The 22,762-nt window shown below is 43.8% G+C and overlaps 1 protein-coding gene across 1 annotated transcript in view; it reads right to left on the bottom strand.

Annotated features, from left to right (window-relative positions):
- Positions 1-22,762, bottom strand: part of LOC146823055 (N-acetyllactosaminide beta-1,6-N-acetylglucosaminyl-transferase-like) — a 222,843-nt gene that overhangs the window by 125,473 nt on the left and 74,608 nt on the right. Inside the window, exon 2 of the mRNA XM_085607261.1 lies at positions 1,142-1,231. Within this exon, the coding sequence (XP_085463387.1) occupies positions 1,142-1,231 (90 nt within the window). The remainder of the gene's footprint in view (positions 1-1,141; positions 1,232-22,762) is intronic.

Raw genomic sequence — 22,762 nt, forward strand, 5'->3', positions numbered from 1 at the left:
GACTGACAAGGTTGTTCGCAAACCTTGGTTCCCATTGTCTCTTGCCATGGGCGGGTCCTCCGTTGGAGCGGAGGAGCATTGCCCCACTCAAATGACCCCCATATCCCCAGAGATGAAAATAAAATGGTAATTAATTATCATTTTATTTTTCACCCCTCGTCCCGAACAGAACTTGAGGACGAGGGCGGGTGCGCTGCTGAGTGACATCAGCAGGAAGGAGGGTGAGCTGTTATACACTATTTAAAGAGCGCACGTCTTTTTGGGCAGCTGTCTTGTTACGGCCAGCCAGACATGCGTATTTTAAACATCTCTTACTGGGTTAGAGCAAGTGAAGGCCCCCAGAGCACTGTGGAGAGCTGAGTAACGCCGCTCCGTCCAATCATGGTGCTGCCTCATGCTGCCAGGATTAGTCAAGGGAGTTTCCTGGTGGTCTGGCTCCAGTCGAAGAAAAAAGACGTCTGGTGCAGAGGACACCGTGTTAGTCTTAAAGTAAGTGTATTTTTTTAATATATTATTTTCACACGCGTGCCTGCTCCCTCTCCCCGTAGATGCCAGGCGCCACTGCCTATTTTGTGAAAAAAACTTTTAGTAAGGCTATAGAGAGCCATTTGTAGTTCTCAGAGTGAAAAGTTCACTCATGGGATATTTCGTTTAACCGTGTTAAACAAGTTTTCACCTTAATGTCTGATAGTCACCGTTTGTTTTAATTAACAAATAAATACTGTGCGTGAGAAAAAAACAAAACAAAAAAAAGTATATTATGAGACAAACAGCAGACAAAGTATTTGCTTCCTTTCACAAACACATAAAAGTCTGCAATTTAGGAAACTGTTACGTGAGAAATCACTGACCGATCACTGCAGATTAAGCATGACTCCTACAAAACGATTAAGAGCTTTTAAATTAAACACATAATCATCAGCCTCGTCAGACTTCACAGCCAATAACTATCTCTCTCACTCATTCATTCATTCATCCATGTAATCACTCCTCGCTCCTTTCGTTTATTCTCACACTTATTTACTCACCCAGCCATACAACAGCACACAAACTCTCAAATTATTGAAGAAACACTTTGACTGTGCCAAAGCTTTTTGTTCTGTGAAACAAGGCATATCATAAATAATAAATTCTATGTTACCATGACAACCGCCATGACTTTTCTGGTCGCTCCATTTAATGGCTCTGAGATTACCTTCCCATCTAGCGTTTGGCATCGATCCTGGGAAATCTGTGGTTTGGGTCAAACAAAAAAAAACATTAAGTTCTGTCATAAAGTGAGCTGGGCTAATTTCTCTTTCAATCCTAGTAAATCTGTGTAGGCTGTCTAGGTAATGTAGTATTACTTAGTACAATTCATTTTGCTTCTCCATACAAAAGGTAACACATTGTCTTCAGTGGCGGCTGGTGACATTTGAAATTGGTGAGGGGTAACATTCTTGTCGTACTGCGCGGCGGCGAGCGAGCGTAGTGAGCGAGCTCAAACACCCTACGGTGTTTGGGGTCGCTATCCCCCCCATGAAAATTTTGAAACAAGAGTGGACAAATGGTGCATTTTCAAGCAAACTTGAGGCAGCAGGAAGTTTAATAAAGCAATTAGTGCTGGGCCTAATAAACATAGATCGGTCACTGCCCCAGGGCTGACCAAACAGTTAGTACCCACAACAGTGGGCAAGCGACTCCCCCCTGCCCTTGAGCAGGACCGCCCACCCCCAACCAGGCACTTCTGCTTTCTCACAGTGCGAGAAGCAGAAATGTAAAATGGTAGTTATTACCATTTATGTTTCTGCATCCTCGCACTGCGAGAAAGCAGTGGGGCGAAGCCCCCACGCCCCAAAGCCCCAATGGGGGAACCGCCACTGATTGTCTTGAATTATTTTGTCCTTCCGCTTGAGACTACCCCGTTTGGTTCCAATATGAGCGGATTAATGAGCATTGTGGTTATTAAAGCACCCCTAAAAATTACACTCCACCCCGGAAAATTTCGGCATGTGAAACCCTGCCAAAACGCACAGATAAACAATGCCTCGTGAATTGCGATACATGATGAGTTGGGTGAAAAAAGCCAAAATTCTGCAGGTAATATCCAATTTTTTCCACAGCAAACTCCTATTAATTGGCATTTACCACACCCTGTAAATAGCTCATCCTGGGGTAAATAAATATTTAATTCCATTTCGGGGCACTTGTAACCATGGCCCTATTTTAAAATCCATTGGTCAAACAGAGGCAAGGAGATGGGGGCATAACAACCTTGATTATGATTCTATTTATTTTTTGTATGGACACTTACCACCATGTCTCTATGGCCTGCTACCTAGAAAGAGAGCCCACTTCAGCAAGAGAACTGTGCGTGCATCTAGCTTCTATGTTTCAACTGACCTACTCCACTTTAAACAATCATTGGAAAAGCAAATAGGTCTGGCCTCGGCATGCTGGTAGAATGGTTATTGTTTTCTTTATTTTTTATTACATGAGTGTTATAAAAAGGAGTAAAGAAAACTCGTGCCAACCTACATATCTGCACCATATGATTGTGAAAAAAGTTAAACATTTTAAAAACGTTCATTGACGTCCCTATTTTACTGGTGATATCTTAAAAAAAAACAGCCAGTTCCATTGTGCCATGCATTTTATAACTGTTATGTTTTGAAGGTGAGAAAAAGTGACTATCCAAACAAGAACTCAAATTACAGGCAGTTTCCTTTCTTAAGCGAATAATAATACGAATTTTTATAAAAGACTACAACAGTGGCATACCAAAACTTGAGTACATGCAGGCCCCCCCCCTCCCCATTCCCCGCGCCAGTCAAGAGCTCTCAGGCCAGCGAACCGCAATTCTGCAGAGGCTGCGGGGCTATTGTTACACCACTGTTACCAATATAGCTGTTATAAGTAACCCTGGATGGTGGAGTTAATGGTTGGGCTTAGTCTGCTGGCAGTCTATCATAGGTGGTGGTCTATCCACTACAGGGTCCCTGCCATCAGTGCACCGGGGAAATTTGTCTTATTTCAGGTGGGTTACTGATGCAGACTCCTGTCAGGATATGCAACATCGGGCCCACTGATTGTTCGATTTTGCCAAAAGTGCATCCACTGCTCCCTCTCTTTAACACCTCCTTCCTCCCTCTTGCTTTCTTTCTCTTCCTTTCCATTGTTTGAGCATCCTATCTTTTCTTCATTCTAATGCCAATCTTTTTTTCTATTTTCTGTCACGTTTATCTCCAACTTTTTCTCTCACATCCCGTCAAAATCATGCCACTATGCTTTTCCTATCTCCTGTGCAGTATTTGTCTCCCTTTCTCTGCTCTTTTATGGTATCTCCTTTGTATTTCCTTCGTCCATTTTCTCACCTTCTCCATTCCCTACCTCTCTTTTCTCTTTTACACCCCACCCTCTCTTCCTTATCAGCTTTCTAGATGACCTTGTCCGTATAACACATTGTGACTTCTTTCCTACATATTTTCTCACTGTGTCCCTTGATTAGCTCTTCCAGTGCATTCTTATCTATCACTATGCTCTTCATCAATCCTGTTCAGACCTGGAGCCTGGATCTCTCATCTTGAGCTCTCATTGCCCTTCCTCCTCCTCGTACTCTCAGAAAATCCCTAGCCTCAAAGGTTGTATTTATTTACTCCTGAGTCTTCACTGGTGTCTCCTGAGAGGCCAGATGGTGCCTGTTCCTCAGTGCTATTTGTTGTGGCTCCCATAGTGCCCACCACCACAGCTGCTCAATGTATTGGGTGACGACACAGAAAAAACAGACACTGCACCTTACCACACACATTAATTTGTCCAACTACCTTCTGTAGCAAATCAGTGTTTGAGTAAAATGTTTGAATGTCTCTCTCGCCAACTACATACATACACACACACACTCACACACATACAAAAAGGCCACTGATGAAGGAGAGGATTTAGCTGGGGTGGGGGACACATCCTTACCTCTGACCCACCACAAGCACTTTTTCTTTTGGACCATGTATAATAGCCTTGTTCAAACCCTTTCACTTCCCTTATCACTCATACAGCATTCTAGTTGTATTCTGTACAGTGACATAGCAATGTTGTGGACTCTTATGGAAACAAAAAGAAAAGCCCCCAGCAGTCAATACCTTATATACAGAGACATCCACATTGACTCATCTCACAAGAAACCGGAGGGCATGTTCCAACATAGGAAAAGGTAAAAAAGAGTATTATGCATGAGGTGCATCATTCTTGGTGAGCACATGCCTTAAAGAGGATGTACACTTCTTGTGGTCAGAGTACGTGCATCAACATTTTCCATCAGCTGTGACATAGTAAACCTGATCTTGGAATCTCTCCATGCTGCCTTTTAATTTTGCTAATTCATTTGTGTCCACACTCTGATAAGGAATTGTAAAGACCAGGCAGAGCTAAGGTTTTTAACACATGCAACTGTCTGTTACCATTCTTGGACAGATGTATTTAAACAGTCCGTTGTTGTATTTACTGGATGCTAAAAACTCGCTCTTGCTTCTTTTTCAACTTCCACGCCACTGCCTCACAAAGCCATTTACTGATAAGCACCACTATCGATCAAGGACAAAATCACCCCAAAAAATCAGCTGTATTCCAACCCCAAGCCGTCTTTTAAATAACTCACTTTAAAATACTCCACCAAGGGCTGATCCATTTATTGTTTGACAACAGCCCTTGAAACAGACTTACTGTAGAGCATCACAACCCATCTAACCTGATACTGTTCAGAGAACAACTCAAGGATCTCCTGCCAACACCCAACCTACCAACATGCGATGCCGCTACTCAAGACTCACTAGTTTCCCCAACTCCTGACTTATTGATCATCAACCCAAAGCTAAACCCCTCTTTCTCCAACCTACTGTCCTGCAGAAACAATCCAAGGTGTCTTCCCCAAATTTCTCTAAATTGGTAAAGACAAAGACAACCAAGCACAAACATAACCTTTCACACTGCAGCTTTCTCTTCCAGGGTGTCTGAGAGACCGAAAGACAGACACACACATTCACTGTAGAGTGAGTCTCAGCACTTCTCTTGTTAATTGTCAGAGACAAGGCATTTGATCGAGTGCACTGGCCTTTTTCTGTAGGAAATACTGGATAAGGTGGGTCTGGGTACACGATTCAAAACATGGGAACTGTGCAATTATTCTAGCCCTACAACTCGGAAGCTGAGCTGGACTTTCACTTCATCCAAGATAAATGCACTGACATCCTCCACAAAGTACACACTCCTCATTCTGTGCCTCAGGAAAAGAAGCAATGCTTAAGGCAACACACTATTGGTACAACAACCCAGCCAAAAGGTAAAATGGAAACTCAACAGTCCTAATGGCTGTCAACGCAACTTCGGCCACCCAGACACACTGACTAATTTCCTCTGTCACAAACTCAAACGCTACTGGTAGGCCGTGCTGAAAGATATCGATGACATGTTTGTAACAGATATACCCTATCTTCGTAGCTACGTCCTACTGGGACTCCCCAATGCCTGACACACTCTCTATACTCTAACAAAGGGAAGCAATAATAATGGCTTTTGGCTTTGTGTGGGGCTAAACATGTCATCAAAGCCAAATGGGGCACAGATACATTGTCGTCTCACTTTGACTGGCTGCATAAACTGTGGAGCCTTTACAGGGAGGGAAAAGCTTACTGCTTCCCTGCAGAACAAGTTGCTACACTTTGACAAAATGAGGGGCCCATGCATCCAATCTCTGGCACAGGACTTTTGGGAACTTACTAGTCCTCTTTACTTATGAGTACACCAGCTTACAGGACGAGTCAGCACGCCTCATAGGCAAGACAAAGACTGACGCAGAGGGTGCGATGCACTACAAAGCGCAGCGTGCTGACTCTGAATACGTTGTGAAAGAACTATTTCTGGTGAGAGAGGCTATGCTCCCTGGGTGACAACCCCTGATATTTTATCCCTCCCCTCCACCTTTCCCAGTCCCCCCCGGTATCCTCCCTTCCTCACCGTCTATCTACTTCTTCTGTTCTTCCACTGTTGTACCTAATCTGCATTGGATTTAGGTAAGAGTATTTGTTCCTGGATGAATTAATAAAAAGATCTGAACCATAAAAGATCAATGGGTCTGCAAAATATTTTAATTTTAACATTGTTCATATAATATTCCATCAACACAAGTACAATTCAGAGTGGTGTACGTCAATAAGAAGCACTATTAACACGGAAAATAAAGTGAATTAAAAGGTTTTCGGGAAAAAGCCCAGACCTCATCATATCAAGCAGAAAAGAATATGCCACCAAATACTTCGATATTTTATCCACAAAGATATTCTAATTGCACCAAGAATGAATAAAAGTACATTCATATTGATTAGTGTGAAGGTAAATGTGAGCCTTAAAAGTCAAATCATCAATGGATTAAAAGTTATCAGCCTGGGAAATTTAATCCCCGACACCGAGTTGGATTTTAATTATGGAATATGAAGAAGTGGCCCATGAGCCTTAATGAATGAACCTCGATCCTGCTGAGCAGTCTGAGAAGGAAGCACTGTTGGGGGGATACAGCAATGGCTGATCAGACCAGTGTGAACCGTTTACACTTAACTAGATAACTTCAAACTCTGTGCTCACAATCCAGCACATCACACATGCTCTGCACACTGACAACCAACTCATCTAAAGGTACTACTGTTTTCCTCTCCCTCCTGTGTTTCCTTTATTTAATTTTCTTCCTGTGTGTCTCCTTTACCCATTGTTTCAGTGGATTTCTCCTTCCGCATTATTTCTCTCTCTTTTAAAAAGTCAATACTTTTCAGAAGCCTTCTCGCTTTTCCCCTTTGTCTTTCACTGGCTCTCTCTTTTACTTTTTCACTCTCTTTGTGGGTTCCTGGTCTCTTCCATCCATTTTCCTATTTGGGATCTTTTTACCCTACATTTATGGAGCTCTTTCTTTCCTTCTCTTTTTCAACATTTTTTATCACCTCTCTGGGCTTGTTTCTTTCGCCCTTTCTGCCTCCCTGGGGCCCGTACTATTGCCCCCTGAGGCCCTACTTCATCCATCTTCATCCCATCTCTCGATCTATTTGAAGGAATTTCTTTCACTCTCACCTAGGTTGTCTAACATAACCTTTCTCTCTTTGCTCATCCGCCCCCCCCCCCCCTCTCTTTATCTATCCCCTGACATCGGTCCACGCAACACAATCTACCATCTCTGGCTTCTTTAATTTTCTCTGCACAACATACGTTAATCATGTTCAACAGAAAGAGAACGTATTGTTTTGCAATGATCCTTACAAAACTCAAAATTCATATGCTCTCTCTCCTGTGGCTTAGCTGCCTTTCTCCCTCATTCTCAAGGGTGCCTCGTATGCTCTTGTGGGTCTCTTTCATTCCTTATGTGGCTCTCTGGGTTTCTCAGGATCCTTTTATACTTTCTCTTTGGGGCTTCCTTTCACCATTTGATCTTGTATTATTTCATAGGCCAGAGTGGTTTTTTTTCCTAAGTGCAAATTAATACATTTTCCATAGCTCTAATCATGTTTTCTTTCTCACATGCACTGATTTGTGCTCTTTAAAGATTACTTTTTTCCTCTATGTTTATATATTCACATCTCGGGGTGCTTTAAGGTTTCTCAGATTTGTGGTCTTATATTTTCGTTGTTACTCACAAACACTGTAAACACTGTAAACGTATTTCACTCTCCTTTGGTCTGCAGAACTGTCTGATAACCCTCTTCACCTCAAGGCACCTCTTATAATAAAGTATTTCTTTGTTCTGTATTTCTATAGTCTCTAAGGCATTACTGTACAATGTACCAACCTCAAAAAGATGAAACTATGACTTGGCCTAGTTGAGATTCAAATTCATCAACAACAGATCACAAAACATGTCTTCTCTTTTGATCTCACGGTATCTTCTCTCTCACTTTCTCTCTCTCTCAAAGTCTTCTTCTCTTTTTAGTTCTCTCACCCTTCGTGTCTCTCTCTCTCTCTCTCTGCTTCTCTTACTCTCGTTCTTTCCATTTATCTCCTTCTCATTATCTTGCTCCTCCTCTGTTTTACATTCTGTTTTCCTCCATCTCTCGTTCTTCACCCCTTATGCTCTGCTTCTTCTGTCACCTAATTTTTTCTCTGGCTTCTCACATTTGTTTCCCCTCATATGGTTACACATCTCAATCACATATTTCCCTTCTCTCATTTTCTTGCTGTGACGGACGAGCTCTCGGCTCTAATTTCATCTTCCACTCTGTCCCTTATATTTCTCTCTGAGAGTTCAGACTTCTTTATGTGTAGACGTCACGTCTCACTTTGCACTTGAGAATTAAACTATAAAATAAGGTTAGAATCCCATACCGGAGTAATATTTTAAATAACTCCAAGGGCTGCATCACCTCATGGATAGGAAGCATTCTAATATAACACTGCATATAGGTTTTAATAACATAATGCCATGTGAAAAATACAACTTGCAGCATTTTTGTCCTTACGTTCAAATATGTACTGGCCGGCGCTTTGTGTTCTTGGGTCCTCTGCAGTGTTTACCATGGAGCTCAGGTCAAGGAACCTTTCTCCAGCACAAATGCTGTCCCAAAATGTACTGCTTTGAATTCAAGAACATTTATAACATTGTGGTAAAGAGCTCTGGCATCCCTCAAAACATGGAAAAGACTTTGCACCCTAGGAGGGACTGTCTGTACAGACAACAAACGTTAGTTTAATGCCAAGTAAGTGTCTAAGTTTTTAGAACAGAAGCACTCACCTTCGTTCATCCTGGAAAATCACTTTGTCTTCCTTAGATGTGTTTATTTCAACTTTTTACTACTGGTTCATTTTTAAAAGTTCTTCTTGCTTTTAGGGGAAAATATGCATATAGCAATTGGGCTTGGGAGTGGTGAGCAGGTCCGGTTATAGGGCAGTGCAAGTGGTGCGGCTGCACTGGGAGCTGATCTGGAGAGGGGCACTGTACTCAGGAGGGGTGCTGTGCTTAGCAGCTTCTTACAATTTAAAAACGCCTGCTGCAGAGTTCCTTGTGTATACAGCTATCCGGCAGCAATACAAATGTCAAGGTAACTCTTGTAATTAATGTTCCTGCTAGAGAAATAGATCAGAGTTGTGTCTAGTGGCAGTTTTGGCTCGCCATAAAGTAGCCCAGAGGGTTAATATGCCTGCTGCAAAGAAGAGATCTGTATTTTATTAGGCTAGGTGAGTGGATTAGCAAAACCAGCCTTTAACAGTGCTTTAAAACAAATTAAATGTATGTGAGAGAGGGGCTATGGAGAGATATGAGGCACTTTTGCTAGATGGTAGTGAGGGAATCCAAGGAGAAGGTATTTGGAGGAGGGGTGCCAAGAAAGACTGTAGCACCGGGCACCACCAGAGGTAAAGATGGCCCTGGTGGTGAGTGATGAACTGAAAGCATTGCATGTGCCTCTCTGCACCTCCTCTAAAGTGTCTTGATTATGAACTGCTCTGTCATTAGATGGCTGATGCTGCGCTACTCACTTATAAAGCTTCACAACTCCTGAAAAGCAGCCAGAGCACCATTGTGATACAGCCTCCCAGAAATAATCTACAAATTAAACTACTGCTCATCTCTGATGCCTATCTGTGGCCTGTCTGTTATTTTTCTACCTGCCCTTCCAGTTTCTTTCTCTCCAGCGAGTTGAAACAGGGAGGTTGGTGCAGGGCAGATACAGGGAAAAACACTGATCTGAGGAGCCAACAAGTAAAATAAATGCAGTCTACACAGGCAAGATCCCCCCCCTCGCTTCTGAACCTTGGTGCCCCTGCACCGGCTGCACCACTGATAGCTCTGCTCCTGATTCTTTACCTTCCAATCCATCCCAGCAGACCCTGTTCCTGGAGCTGCAAACATTCTCTTGCCCCAGTCAGCTCTGTGCTGCCTCGTCCCTTCTCAGAGGAGAAGTGGACTGTGGAGAATGCTCTCTCTGCAAGGAGCTCAGAGCAGGCTGCACACTGCAGCTGCTTTTGAGCAAGCCTCTCACAGCTCTCTACAGATGAGCTGAGAGGGCCCCCGTCACGTACTGAAGACTGGACCCTCCGCACCGCAGGGGCTGCGGGGGTGTTTGTTACGCCCCTGGACTACAAATAAATAACCGGCTATCATTGATACTCGAAGTGCAGGCAAAATAAATAGCTGTTATTCAAATGTGATATAAAACGTAAAGAAAGATTAAAAAGCGCACTTTAATTACGCTTTCTCACTGAAGAAAAATAGACGTGTAAGTCAAAGGGCACTAGTAGGTAGTTTCTAAACTCGCTATCCTATGTCCTGTAACGGTAGAGTAGCCTCTATGACCTAGAATCGGAGACAGTGTTGTGATCCCAGATAATTCTCATTGAGACTGAAAGGGCCGGGCCCATTAGTTCTAGACCTGTTCTAGATACACAAATCCGATAGTTCTTTTTCGCAGCATGAAAGTGTAGAGGGGTGAAAATCGATAATTCACAGCCAATTAATCATCAATTCTCCTTACTGCATAATAATCCACGGAAAGCTAGATTAGGTTTGTTAACACAAGGGTATAGAAATATAACGGACTCAGCATGAAGCCAAATATAAGCATCCAATTTAGACGATGCAGCTTGAACAGAATTATTTATTCAAGAAGTAGGATACAGAGAATCAAGAAACATGAGTCCAAATTTCCCTGCGTTGAGGGTTGATGAATATCAAGTATATATCTATCCCTACTCTAACTCTAAGGTGACATCCCTAGATAAGCATTTTCTATGGAAAGAGAAAAAGGTGTCAATGTGTGGAGTCTTCCTAAGAAGTCTTTCCACCAGCCACAGGTCAAGTAGCATAAAGCCACTATCAATAGAAAGAGTGCGTTCGGAGATGCTCTCTCTCTGAAGGCAAGAAAGGAGTGGGAACTTTCCCTAGTTACAACAAACAGTTATCCACAGGTAACACTTCCCATGATGCATCTCAGATCATCTCATCCACCCTGGGCACAGTCCTGAAGGTATTTTTCCACAATGTCTATAGTGTGCCCTCCTTGCTACAATTTGCCCTTGGTTCACATGCCTTCTCCTGTGAAGCACAATGACCTTCCTTTATCGACTCAAGCCACATTTCTATTCCTAGAGAATATATTCTCCACCTGCAATGAAACATAAGAAAGAACAGAATTTACAGTACACATGAAATTCAAATATTAATTCTAAAGTGAGAGATTCCAGGGACTTGTATTTCTGGCCTAGGACTTCAGCTAATATAAGACGTATCTCTTTCAATAATACAATTTGCAGAACCATTATTAGCATTTCAAATAATATATTTACCTACTATTAAAAAAGGTCAATTGTCCAGCACATTTAATAGGTGAGTTATGTCAGTTTCACAGCACAAGTTTCACATGTTATTGTTTTCTGTAGGTACATCTATTTCCTACATTCATTCTCCATGACATTTATCCATAAACTAAAGCAGGTCACATAATTACGTTTATTTGTATTTTATTTTGAAGGTTTTATATAGCGCTGGCTAGACCCGGAGGTATCAGAGCGCTTTACAAGAGTATCAGACAATAATAGCAGGTTACATCTTTACAAAGGTTAAACGGTATTAGAGCATGGCAATATAGTGACAAGTAAGGTTGAGATAAACAAAAAGGAACATATAGGTCAGGGAAAAAGCAGGTAAATGGAGCGATTCCGGGGGGGGGGGGGAGGAGTGTGGGGGGGGGGTAAGAGCAGGGGAAGTAGACCGAGAATGGAGGAGGGAAAGAGGATGGGAGGGTGAGAGACACAGCATGGCAAGAGGAGTGGGAGGGTGACGGGGACACAAACCGGAAGACGAGTCAAAGCTGCGCCCAAAGTCCAGTAAACTGTGATCCCAGGGGGAGTGGTATCATTACCCCATCTCTGTTGCGAGAGGCTCCCTAAGCGCAGTGGACTCTCTCAGAGGGGTCTCTGAGACTCCAAGGCCTACTTACTGGGTCCTTCCCCAAAAAGGGGAGAGGGAGTGCTTTGGCCAGGGGTGCCATACCATACCTCAATTGAGAGTGGCTCCCTTGGCACTGTGGACTCTCTCAGCGGGTACGCTGAGACTCCAGCGTATATATCTTGGATCTTTCCCCAACAAGGGGAGAAGGAATGCTTAGTCAAAGGGCACCAAAGGATAGGGAGCTAAGCGGTGTAGCGGGCAAGGGGAAAGATTCAGGTGAGAGGGGAAAGGAGCAAAGGAAATAGACAAAAAATTAAAGAATGCTGAATGGGAACAGATAGCTAGGAGTGAAGGAAAAAGCAGGGTAACAGAAATACGATGGGGGGGGGGGCGAGACGGGGAGAAAAACTGTGCCCAAAGTCCGACTGGGTAGGTGACAGTCAGGGGATGAACCAAGGCCGATCTCCTCAATAGCAGAACAGAGCAGCTCCAGCGGGCATCGTACATAGAGCACGGACTCCGCTGTCAGGATGGAGATCAGGAGTATGCTCAGAGATTGTCATTGTGTGTAGATTAGGTGGTGGACGCTTCCATCCCTAGATGGTGGGCTGGTCTGGAGAGATGCAGGAGAGTACTTTGCTTCAACAAAAGTGCAGTTCATGGTTTGCCTTTTAACTTTCAAAAATGCGATATTTTTTTCCTTTTTGGACGTTGGTTTACCATTCACCAACACTTTCTGAAAGTATGCACCTAGACTATTATCTGTTTTTAACTACAAAGGGCAGTAAAATCATTCTCATTTGCTTTGCATAGTTTTGTTTGCTCCTTTGAAATTGTGATATTAGACCCTGAATTATTATGGTTCAGATGCACAGTTGTATTTTTGCCAAACGAAATTCACCAAAGAAGGCATAGCTGACTGAGCAATCATACCCTTTGTTTGGACAGGTTCCTATACCTCACAAATCTAGCGGATTCCTTGTTGCCACAATAACACTCCTGATTTATCTGTAGCTGACCATTAGTCGGTACCTTTGCTATTTTTACTGGAATAAGTCTTCTAGCTTCTAGCACAGCTTTTCCCAAATTGTGGGTCATGAGGCAAAATGTGGTGGTTTGTGAAAGTCCTGCTATATGCAAGTATATGATTTTATTCAATAGTAAATGTTAAACAAAATCTGTACGTACACTAATGGGGGAAAGTACCTCCTCGTATGCCAGCAGGACAGAAGTTCTAATAATACTGTTAGAAGGCGACCTCAGGGGAGCCCGGAGGGGGCCCTGACTGTCCTGAGACCCACCCTCAAGGTATCGTAGCCGGGCACTGGCGGGAGATTCCGCAGGGGAGGAATCTCGTATCTAGGATCGTACACTCGGCACCACACGACAAAGAGACACCACACCGAGGGTTCTTAGGATTCAAGCTTTATCAAATCGAAGTGGTAGGATCTTTATGATCAGCAAGGCAGATATTTACAAGCAGAGCGTGGGCTCACAGAGTCTTGGCGGGGATAGGAGGTAGCGGGACAGTCTTTGGGGGGATATGGATCAAATGCAGGAGCGTACCCGGCGCACAGCTCACAATCCTCGAGCTGGGGGATACGCTTGTCGTCGTGGGGTCCGGCGGGACCAAAGAGAGTCTGGGGGAGCCGCGAGTCACTCAGCAGGCTCAAGCACAAGTTCGGAGGTCTTACGATCTTCAGGGAGCCGCGAGTCACTCAGCAGGGCTCAAGCACAAGTTCGGAGGTCTTACGATCTTCAGGGAGCCGCAAGTCACTCAGCAGGGCTCAAGCACAAGTTCGGAGGTCTTACGCTCTTCAGGGAGCCGCGAGTCACTCAGCAGGGCTCAAGCACAAGTTCGGAGGTCTTACGATCTTCAGGGAGCCGCGAGTCACTCAGCAGGGCTCAAGCACAAGTTCGGAGGTCTTACGATCTTCGGGGAGCCGCGAGTCACTCAGCAGGGCTCAGATGTTCCAAGGCGAATCTGCCGGACAGTCCCAGAGCACCCCTTGTTATAGGTCGACCCCTCTTTGATGTCCGGAGTCTGTGCAGGCAGGGGTCTTGTCACCTGGGGGTCGCTTGTCGAGGTTTCCTGCCATTGTCTTTTGATCCTTTCAGGGCCGGGTCGGGAGGAGTCCCAGACACCCAGCAGGCGTGGAGCCAGCCCTCAGGGAGGCCGGAGGGCCGATCGAAACCCATCGTCCCAGGGGAGTTCAGAGGTGCGATAGAAACTGCTCCTCCCTCTCTCATCCCCTGGAAGCGTGATGTCCTCCAGCCGGAGTGGCGCCTCTAGGCCCGGGTTGTGCTGGGGCCGGGCGGCCATCTTGGTGCACGAAGTGGGCACGTGTGCCCAGGGTGGCCGAAAGGAGAGAGGCCATGGACGGGGAGGCCCGGGTCGCGTGTGTGTGTGTTCTGGTGGGAAGGATCGGCTGGGCCGTGTGCTTGGGGTCCCTGGTACCAGGTTAGGTAGTGCGAGGACAGGAAGTGCCATGCTACGAGGCCGGGTCTAACAAATACAATCTGAGAAGACAACGGTCTAGCTGTGGGCTCTTCTCTACCGTACAAATCTGAACCCAAGCTCTAGTCTGAGGGTGATTGGTTGTTATCAATATCTTCAATTATAGGATCCATTAGCATGAACGAGGAGCAGTAATATCATTAACTTTCACAACCTCATTGTATGGTCTAGTAGCAAACATTTCTACGTCTCATAAGAGTTCGCATAGGTGACCGCACCATGATTTTATGAACCTGCCCCCCTCGCTTAACAAAAGTAATCTGTTGTATATTTTTTTTTGTCTGAGCATATTTTCATAATTAATAGTCCAGAGATTTATATAACAAAATTGCATTGATGTTCTCAGAGGTATGTTAGATGGATACTCCTTTCTGTAGCTGAGCACCACGATATGGGCAGACTGTCATGTTTGCCACCAACTAACCTTCCAACCTGACAGCAGAGTCAAAGCAATTTGCTCAATTCATGGTTCGTCGCCTTGATCCATGAAGAAGATAGAACTAATACTCTGGTGTCTTCTAGTGTGACTGCACCATGTCACAAAATATTTGCTCTCTCCATACAAGTCTCGCTGCACAAAGACCTGTCCAGAACAATATACCAAGAGTCTCCACGGAGACACAGAAAAGAGAAAGAATGAGCCCAATGTCTGGAAAGGCGAGTCTGAAAACAGAGGGCTTTTCTTTGTAGAAAGATGAAAGGTGGCATTTCAGTATATGAAATAAAGATCCTTGGGTTTAAACCAGAATTGTTGCATGAGCATGTCCTCATCACATAAGTCCGCCCTTCTCCACATAAACCCTTCTGTCCCAGGATTAATTTCCAGCACGGGCTGACGGGAATTACCACATGGACACAAAAAATGGCAGACCCAATACGTTTCACAATTCTAACACATTTTACACGTGATTATGAAGCACCCCTACGATTTAAATGAGATTTCCACTTCATCAAGTCTGAGTGGGCCTCATGACACTTTTCCTGTGTATGTTAAACGTCACATATTTGTGTGTTTTCTACAGTAAAGGTGTATAGATCCTGGTAGTGGTGTCCATATTCACTAGCAACTGTGTGGTTCCAGTTTCTGGACGGTTTTAATGGAGGTGAAAGCAAAACCAAGAAAGGGTTGTTCCCCAGAGACACCAACTCGGTGCACTGCACACTGCCATCAGTCATTCCCACGCTATGAAGACAGAAACCTATGACCTGCCCCTAGCCTGTCATTCCAGTTAAGGAACCTGATGCATAATTAACTATTGTACATCGTAAACGTAACTGTATTAAATGGCCATTACACTAATTACTTGAAGCCATCCGCAAAGGTATGCTGTGTCCTGCAACTCCGGAATGTGTGTGCTGTAGAAATAATAAATGAAGCTAAAAAATGAGAGGCAAAACACAGAAATCCACAGACAGATAAGCAGACACAAACGCACACCCTTAGACTGAGGTATAAATTACACAAACATACACAAACACCCACACAGGTCTCATCACTAAACTTACGAAAGCACCCGACAATCCTGCAAGAACGTCTCAAAACATCACAATGAAAACTCACACACCCTTGATTGTAGCCTTAGAATTGCCAAATATCCCTCCCATTGACACTTCACACAAATACATAAAACTCTCTTTCACAGCACACCGCCACAACTATATTCACACACACATACCATTCCAACTCACTCTCAAGGAAACACGCAAGCTTTTTCTCCAACCAACACTACTTAGGATAATGACCAACACACATCCATGGTTATCTAATAAACACAGAGCACAGCATTAAAACACTATAGAGATTATTCAACCTATCCCCCTTGCAAACATTAGCATGATGTTCTCAACATAAACCTAGCAATCAAAAGATTAGCTCAATTACACCCTCAGGAAAAAATTCTACCAAAACTACAAGATTCAAAGCTATCCCTCCTACAATAAAAAGATCAAAGCCACAAAAAATAATCTTGTATCTAGTGGTGTCTGGAACAAATCGAATTCCTCTATCTGTGCAGAGGCACCTCTATATACATTTTAAATGTGCTGTTGTGGATGTTCAACATCACATTAATCTTTCTTCATGGAACGAAGGCAACTCACATATTTTGCTATCTGCCTTCTGGGTCCTCCACCACTGCCGTCAGCGTTTGGGAATTCAGTTCATCATGGTCACCATGATGGTGAGTATCCACTTGTGTTATGCTTATGTAGAGCAATACAGCAGCAATTACCTTGGTGTCTTTCACCATCTACACAGTCAACCAAAATGAATTAGCAACAAAAATCCATTATCTTAATTTGAAGACTGCCTGGGCCAATGATAAATATTTAACAATAAACCAACCAGAATGTATCTTCCTCCAGATGAGATTGGGTACTCTGCCACTGAGAAGGTGGGAGAACAGAAGAAAACACTGGTACAAATGATAACACATGCTTTATTTATTTACACCTAATGTATATAGCTCCATCACTTTGCAATGGTCACGTCAGAGCACTAAGAGGGAAGCAAACAAATACAAAAACTAAAAGAAACAATGTACAAGCATAAATGGCGTTTGAGCTTGTGATGTACGGGAAAGTCCTAAACCCATTCACTTTCCCTGGTGCAAAGGATTATAGTTTAACACCTCTTGGGAATAAAAGGTTTTCAACAGTTTTCTGAATTGAAACTAGGTACATTCAGCACGGAGGTGGGGTTTTCCGGAGTACTGGCCATGAGTGCTCAAGGATCTTCCACAACGCTTGAAAAAACTTTGTTCAATCAGCTGAGAGGAAATCAACAAAATGTTCATGGCTGTTATGAAGTGGCAATGTGATAACTAGACTATTGTATCTTTTGCGCATTTCATTTTTTCTAGTATTGTTTTTATTTGTTTTTCTGGGTGTTGGAATTTTAAGCCAGAAGTATGGGTGTTTTAAATACATATAAAGTTTAATGTTTAATAATGTACAAATATGTTTGTATTACTTGATTTATGCTCTTTTTAATGTAATGTTATCTTTTGAATCTTTTACATAAATGATGTAATGTTAAAAATATGATATTTGTTGACATTTATTGTATGTTTATTTGTATCTATATGTAGGTGTTTGTTTTAATTTAGGAGTGAGAATAGTAAATCTGATCTTTCCAAACTCAAACAAACACTTTCCTTACTTTTACTCAGTTTGTAGGGGAACAATAAATGTAACCCTTCAAATGTCCAACATTCCCTCTACTTCTGCACAGAATGGAGAGGGAATAGTAAATATGACCCCTCCAAAGACAAATAGCTTCTGTTCTGTTGCTCAAGTTGGAGTGAGAATGGAAAATGTCACCACTCCAAGGGCCAACACTTTCCCTACTGTTGCTTAAATTGGAGTGGGTAAATGTGAACCCTCCAAAATCCAGCATTTTCCCTACTGTTCCTCAAGTTATGTTATGTTATAACATTTTATAAAGCGCAACAGCTTCCCCAGCAATGAGCCGTCCCTGCGCTGACAGCAATGAGAAACAACAGGGTGAGGCAGAAAGATCTACAAAAGAGGAAAGAGGTGTGTTTTAACTGCCTTCCGGAAAGCTAGGTAGTTGTTCATGCTACGGATCTGTACAGGATGTGAGTTCCAGACTTTTGCCGCCATAGTACAGAACAAGCATTCCCCAGCGAGTACCTTCCTTACCCGGGGAACCACTACCAGGTTTTGCCCCAAGGAAGGAAGTTGGTGAGTAGGTATCTTGAAGGCCAGACAGAGAGCCTTAAACTCAATACGCCTGGCCACCAGCAACCAGTGGAATCCGCGAATGGCATCTGACACAGGACAAGCTCTACGGAGACCAAGCAGGGTTCTGGCAGCCGCATTTTGGACCCTCTGGAGTCCCGAAATTTCTGCCTTGTTTGACCCTAGATATAGTGAGTTGGCATAATCCAGTCTCGACAAAATCGAGGCCTGAATGATGACTTGCCGTGTTGGCGAGTCAAAAAAATCCCAGTAAAAGTCCGAGCCCCCGCAGTAGCCCAAAACATGTCCCTGCCACCTTCTTTGTTTGGACTTGGAAACTGAGGGCTGAGTCCACCCACACACCCAGATTCATCACCACCTGCTTGGGGGGGGTGGGGTAGGGAGCGTTACCAAGGGTTTCAGGCCACCAGTGCTCGCTCCAAAGTCTGCGGTCACTCCCTACCAACAACTCCTCCGACTTGTTAGCATTAAGCTGGAGACAGTTGGCAGTCATCCACTCGGCGACGGCTGCGAGATCGCTCTGAAATTTGGGAGCGCCCCTCGTGGGGTCGTCCGAGAGTGCCCCTACCAACTGAGTGTCGTCGGCGTAGGAGACCATAGACAGTCCTCTACTCTTGGCTACCAGCGCCAGGGGGTGGACGTACAGATTAAACAGCAATGGACTCAGGGAGGAGCCCGGTGGCACCCCTTGTTAGATGGTGTGAATCCCAGAGATGAAAGGGGGGCAGTCACCTGAAACGTCCTCCCTGCAAGAAAAGAGGAGAGCCAATCTAGAGCAGAGCCCACTATGCCTACCTCCCCAGACGTTGCAGCAAGATGGAATGGGAAACCGTGTTGAATGCTGCACTAAGGTCCAGTAATATCAGTACCCAAGTGCGCCCGGCATCTAGTGCAGTCCGAAGGTGTTGGGTCACATCCAGGAGCGCTGACTCCGTGCTGTGGCCAGGACGGAAACCATTATGGGAGGGGTCTAAGATGTTGTTGGTGTTCAGGAAATCTGTTAGTATGGAATTAATGTAGGCCTCAGTGATTTTAGACGCCCATGGCAGGAGGGAAATAGGATGGTAATTCTCAGTCTTAGATGGATCCAGGGTGTATTTTTTTAGCAAAGGTACCACTTTGGCCTGTTTCCATACCCTGGAAACAACCAGCGTGGCAAGAGACCTATTGATCACCTGGCCCAATGGTGCCAAGAGCACAGGTAGAATTTTCCTGAAATGATCGGGCTTGAGAGGGTCAGCCGGAGAGCCAGATTTAATTTTGCTGCACAGTGAAAGCAGCTGATCTTGAGAGATAGGGAGTGTAGGTGGTGCAGGAACTAGGTACAGCACATAAGCCTGCTTGGACCTCCGGAAAAGACCTATAAATATTTTCCACCTTCCTAATGAAGAAGGTGGCAAGGTCTTCACACTGCTGATCCTATGTGATTAGAGGTGCTGTGGAGGAATTTTGGGATTTAAGGTCTGTGAGTATCGAGAAGATACTCTTTGCCGGGTTGCAGCTCTCTCGAATTTTCTGTGCATAGAAAGCTGCCCGTTCAGACTGAATGGCCCTATGGTAGCTTTTAATAGCAGCCCGATAGTTCCCCTTCGCAACTGAGTCAAATTCCCGTCTCCAGATTCGCTCCAGCCTTTTGCATGCCTTGCGCATGGTCGCTAGTTAATCATTATACCAAGTGCTAGATTTAAACTTGTGGTTCTTAGACCACTTGGCAGAAATTAAAGCGTCCAGGGGCTGGAGAATCTAGTCACAAAGCACTGTATTGGCAGTATCCTCGTCAGCTGGCAGACTGGGAGTATTGGTGGAAAGAAGGGCACAGAGTTGGTCCCAGTTTAATTTGTGCCAAGGGCGCTTAAAGGAGGACTCCTGACCCATTTTACGGAGGGGTGTGACACTGTGGAGTGACATGGAGACCAAGTAGTGGTCGGACCAACACATCGGAATAGGGGTGTGGACTGTAAGGGAAGGTAGGTTCGAAAAGACCGGGTCCAACAGATGGCCAGCAGAATGAGTGGGACCTGCAACCAGTTGGATTAACTGACAGGCCGCGAGGTCTGCAACAAAATTAGCCGTATCCATGTCCAAAGGGTTATCTAGATGTAAATTTAGATCCCCGATGACACTAAAGTTAGCAGCACTCACAGACAGGGAGCTAACTACCTCGATGAGTGCAGGCCTAAAGTTTTTGGACGGCCCAGGTGGCCCGATACACTAGCTGCCCTGACATAGTGTAGTTAGGGCTGAAGGGAACCCTGAAGCGCACACACTCGCAGTCAGTCAGAGTCTCTTTCTCCAGTGTGCAAGGATAACAGGATTTAAAGATGACTGCAATGCCTCCACCTCTTGTCTCTCTGTTTAGGGTCAGAATGCTGTAGCCCTCGGGGAGTGCCAAACCTGGCTCAGCGACCATGACATCAGAAAGCCATGGCTCAGTTAAAAAAAGGACGTCAGGAGAGTAATCCTGCAACAGATCATAAATATCTGCCGAGTGTTTGACTAGAGAGCGGCAGTTAAGGCTGAGGATTCTAATCATGTACCTGAGCGGGGAGGAGAAATACCTGGTGGCGTCGTAGCCCAGGAGTCAAAACCAGAGTGTTTGCAGCAGAAAGGGCCCTCAGGCAAACCACACGAAGGCTGTTAGCACATGCTTACTAATTTTTTGACCGCTCGCAGGTCACTACGGGTGTATGTCTGCAAACCCCCTGTGAAATTGGCAGCATCTCTGCCGACGATCTGTTGCGGACGGGCGCAGACGGGCTTGCCTTTGGTGTGCCTTCGGTATGCCGCGGGCGCGTCTGCTGCGTCTCTGCGCCATCACCTCCTTTTGAATCGGCCAACTGGTCCGATTCCGGGCGACTAAACAGCCTCCTCCCAAGATGGCGGAAGGAGCACGACCTGTCTGAAGTGAGTATTCAGCGCAGATGCATCTCCCTCCACTCAATCAGCCCGCTAATGGCTGCGGTGGACCAGGGAGAAGTTGCCAGAAAAGATCCCCAGTCACAGGATAAAAGGTTTTGAAAAAGACCTTCAGTGCAAAAAGCAGGATAGTGCAAAATACGCTTGTGCCACATATATTATAATTGATATAGCACAGTTAAAACACACAGAGTTAAAAAAAAAAACAGTGGGCTGCCTCTAAACCTCGTAAATTCTACTGCTTAGGAATCAGTTGGAGTGGGAATACTAAATCTGGCCCCTCCAAAGTCCAACACTTTCCCTGGCCTTGCTCAGGCTGGAGTGGGAATATTAAATCTCACCTTCTAAATTTCAACACTTATACTGCTGCTCAGGTTAGAGTGAGAATAGTATATTCCACCCCTCCAAGGCTTATCCCCTTTCCTACTGTTGTTTACATTGGAGTGGGAATAGTATAGTAAATCTGTCTCTTTCAAAGTCCATCATTTTCCCTAGGGTTGCTCAAGTTGGAGTGGCAATATTAAATCTGACCCTTCAAAAATCGAACACGTTCCTTACTGATGCTCATGTTGAAGTGGGTATACTAAATATGGCCCACCCATCTTATTACACTTTCCCTACTGTTGCTTAGTTTAGAGTGGGAATAGTGCATTTGGCCCCTCCAAAGTCTAGTTAGTTTTTATTCGAATTTTTTTTTTTAATATATTCTTTTGTGATTTAACTTTTAAAGTTATTTTAGTTTTAAGTTTAGTTTTTTACTGAATATTAGCATTTTATTGGTGTCATTTGAATTTTAAGAAATTATTTTTAAGTGTATTAATATTATTGTTTTTGGTTAGAATTTTTTAATTATAATGTTTTTGATCATTTGTAAGTATTATTTGATTAATGGTATTATTCATGTTTATTCAATAATTTTATGTATTTCAATATTAAGTATTATTTTTTACATTTATCTTAAATTATATTTTTTATTTTGTTTTCTGTTATAATTATTTATATGTTGTCTGTATGCTATACTTTTTTTATGTCATTTTTTTTAAAGTTAACATATTTTTAGAATTAATATAAGATTAAATATTTTACATTAAATATACTAGCCGATTTAATGACAATATTTTAGTAGTCAAAATTTTTATATTTTACATACAAAGTATATAAAGTCAATATCTGAGTCCTTAATATTTTTTGGGCCATATTTATTATTGCAATATTTTTTATCAGTGATTTTATGTCATAGAAGCCTTCAGAAAGAGGCTAAAAGAGATGTCCCAATAGTTTGTCCTCTCATGAAGAAGGTCGCTCAGGATCCACACCTTCTTATCTTGGAGGTAAAGGACCACAATGAGCTTTCCAAGAGGGACAACCTACCCTACAAAGTGGTTGGACCTTATACATTTGAGAAATTCAAATTGTTACTTAGGAATTCCTTATCCACCAGTATTCAATATGGGCTGAGCACTGCAAAGTGACCACAAGGTGTTAAGTCAATGTTATGAAAGACACCAAGTCAAATAAATAAAATAAATATTAACCCCTTGTGTGCCACGCCCTTTCCCCCTCCTGTGCCGGGCGTTGTATTAGTGGGTGGGGTTCATGACGAGATAGTCTCGTCATGGGCACAGCGCAACCGTGCTCTATGACAAGACTATCTCGTCTTGGGCACTGAAGGGGTTAATGTATTCAATTGGCTGCATTGGGTATTGTTTGGAGAG

This window comes from Triturus cristatus, chromosome 5_2, assembly GCF_964204655.1.
Source record: "Triturus cristatus chromosome 5_2, aTriCri1.1, whole genome shotgun sequence".
NCBI classification, from domain to species: Eukaryota; Metazoa; Chordata; class Amphibia; order Caudata; family Salamandridae; genus Triturus; species Triturus cristatus.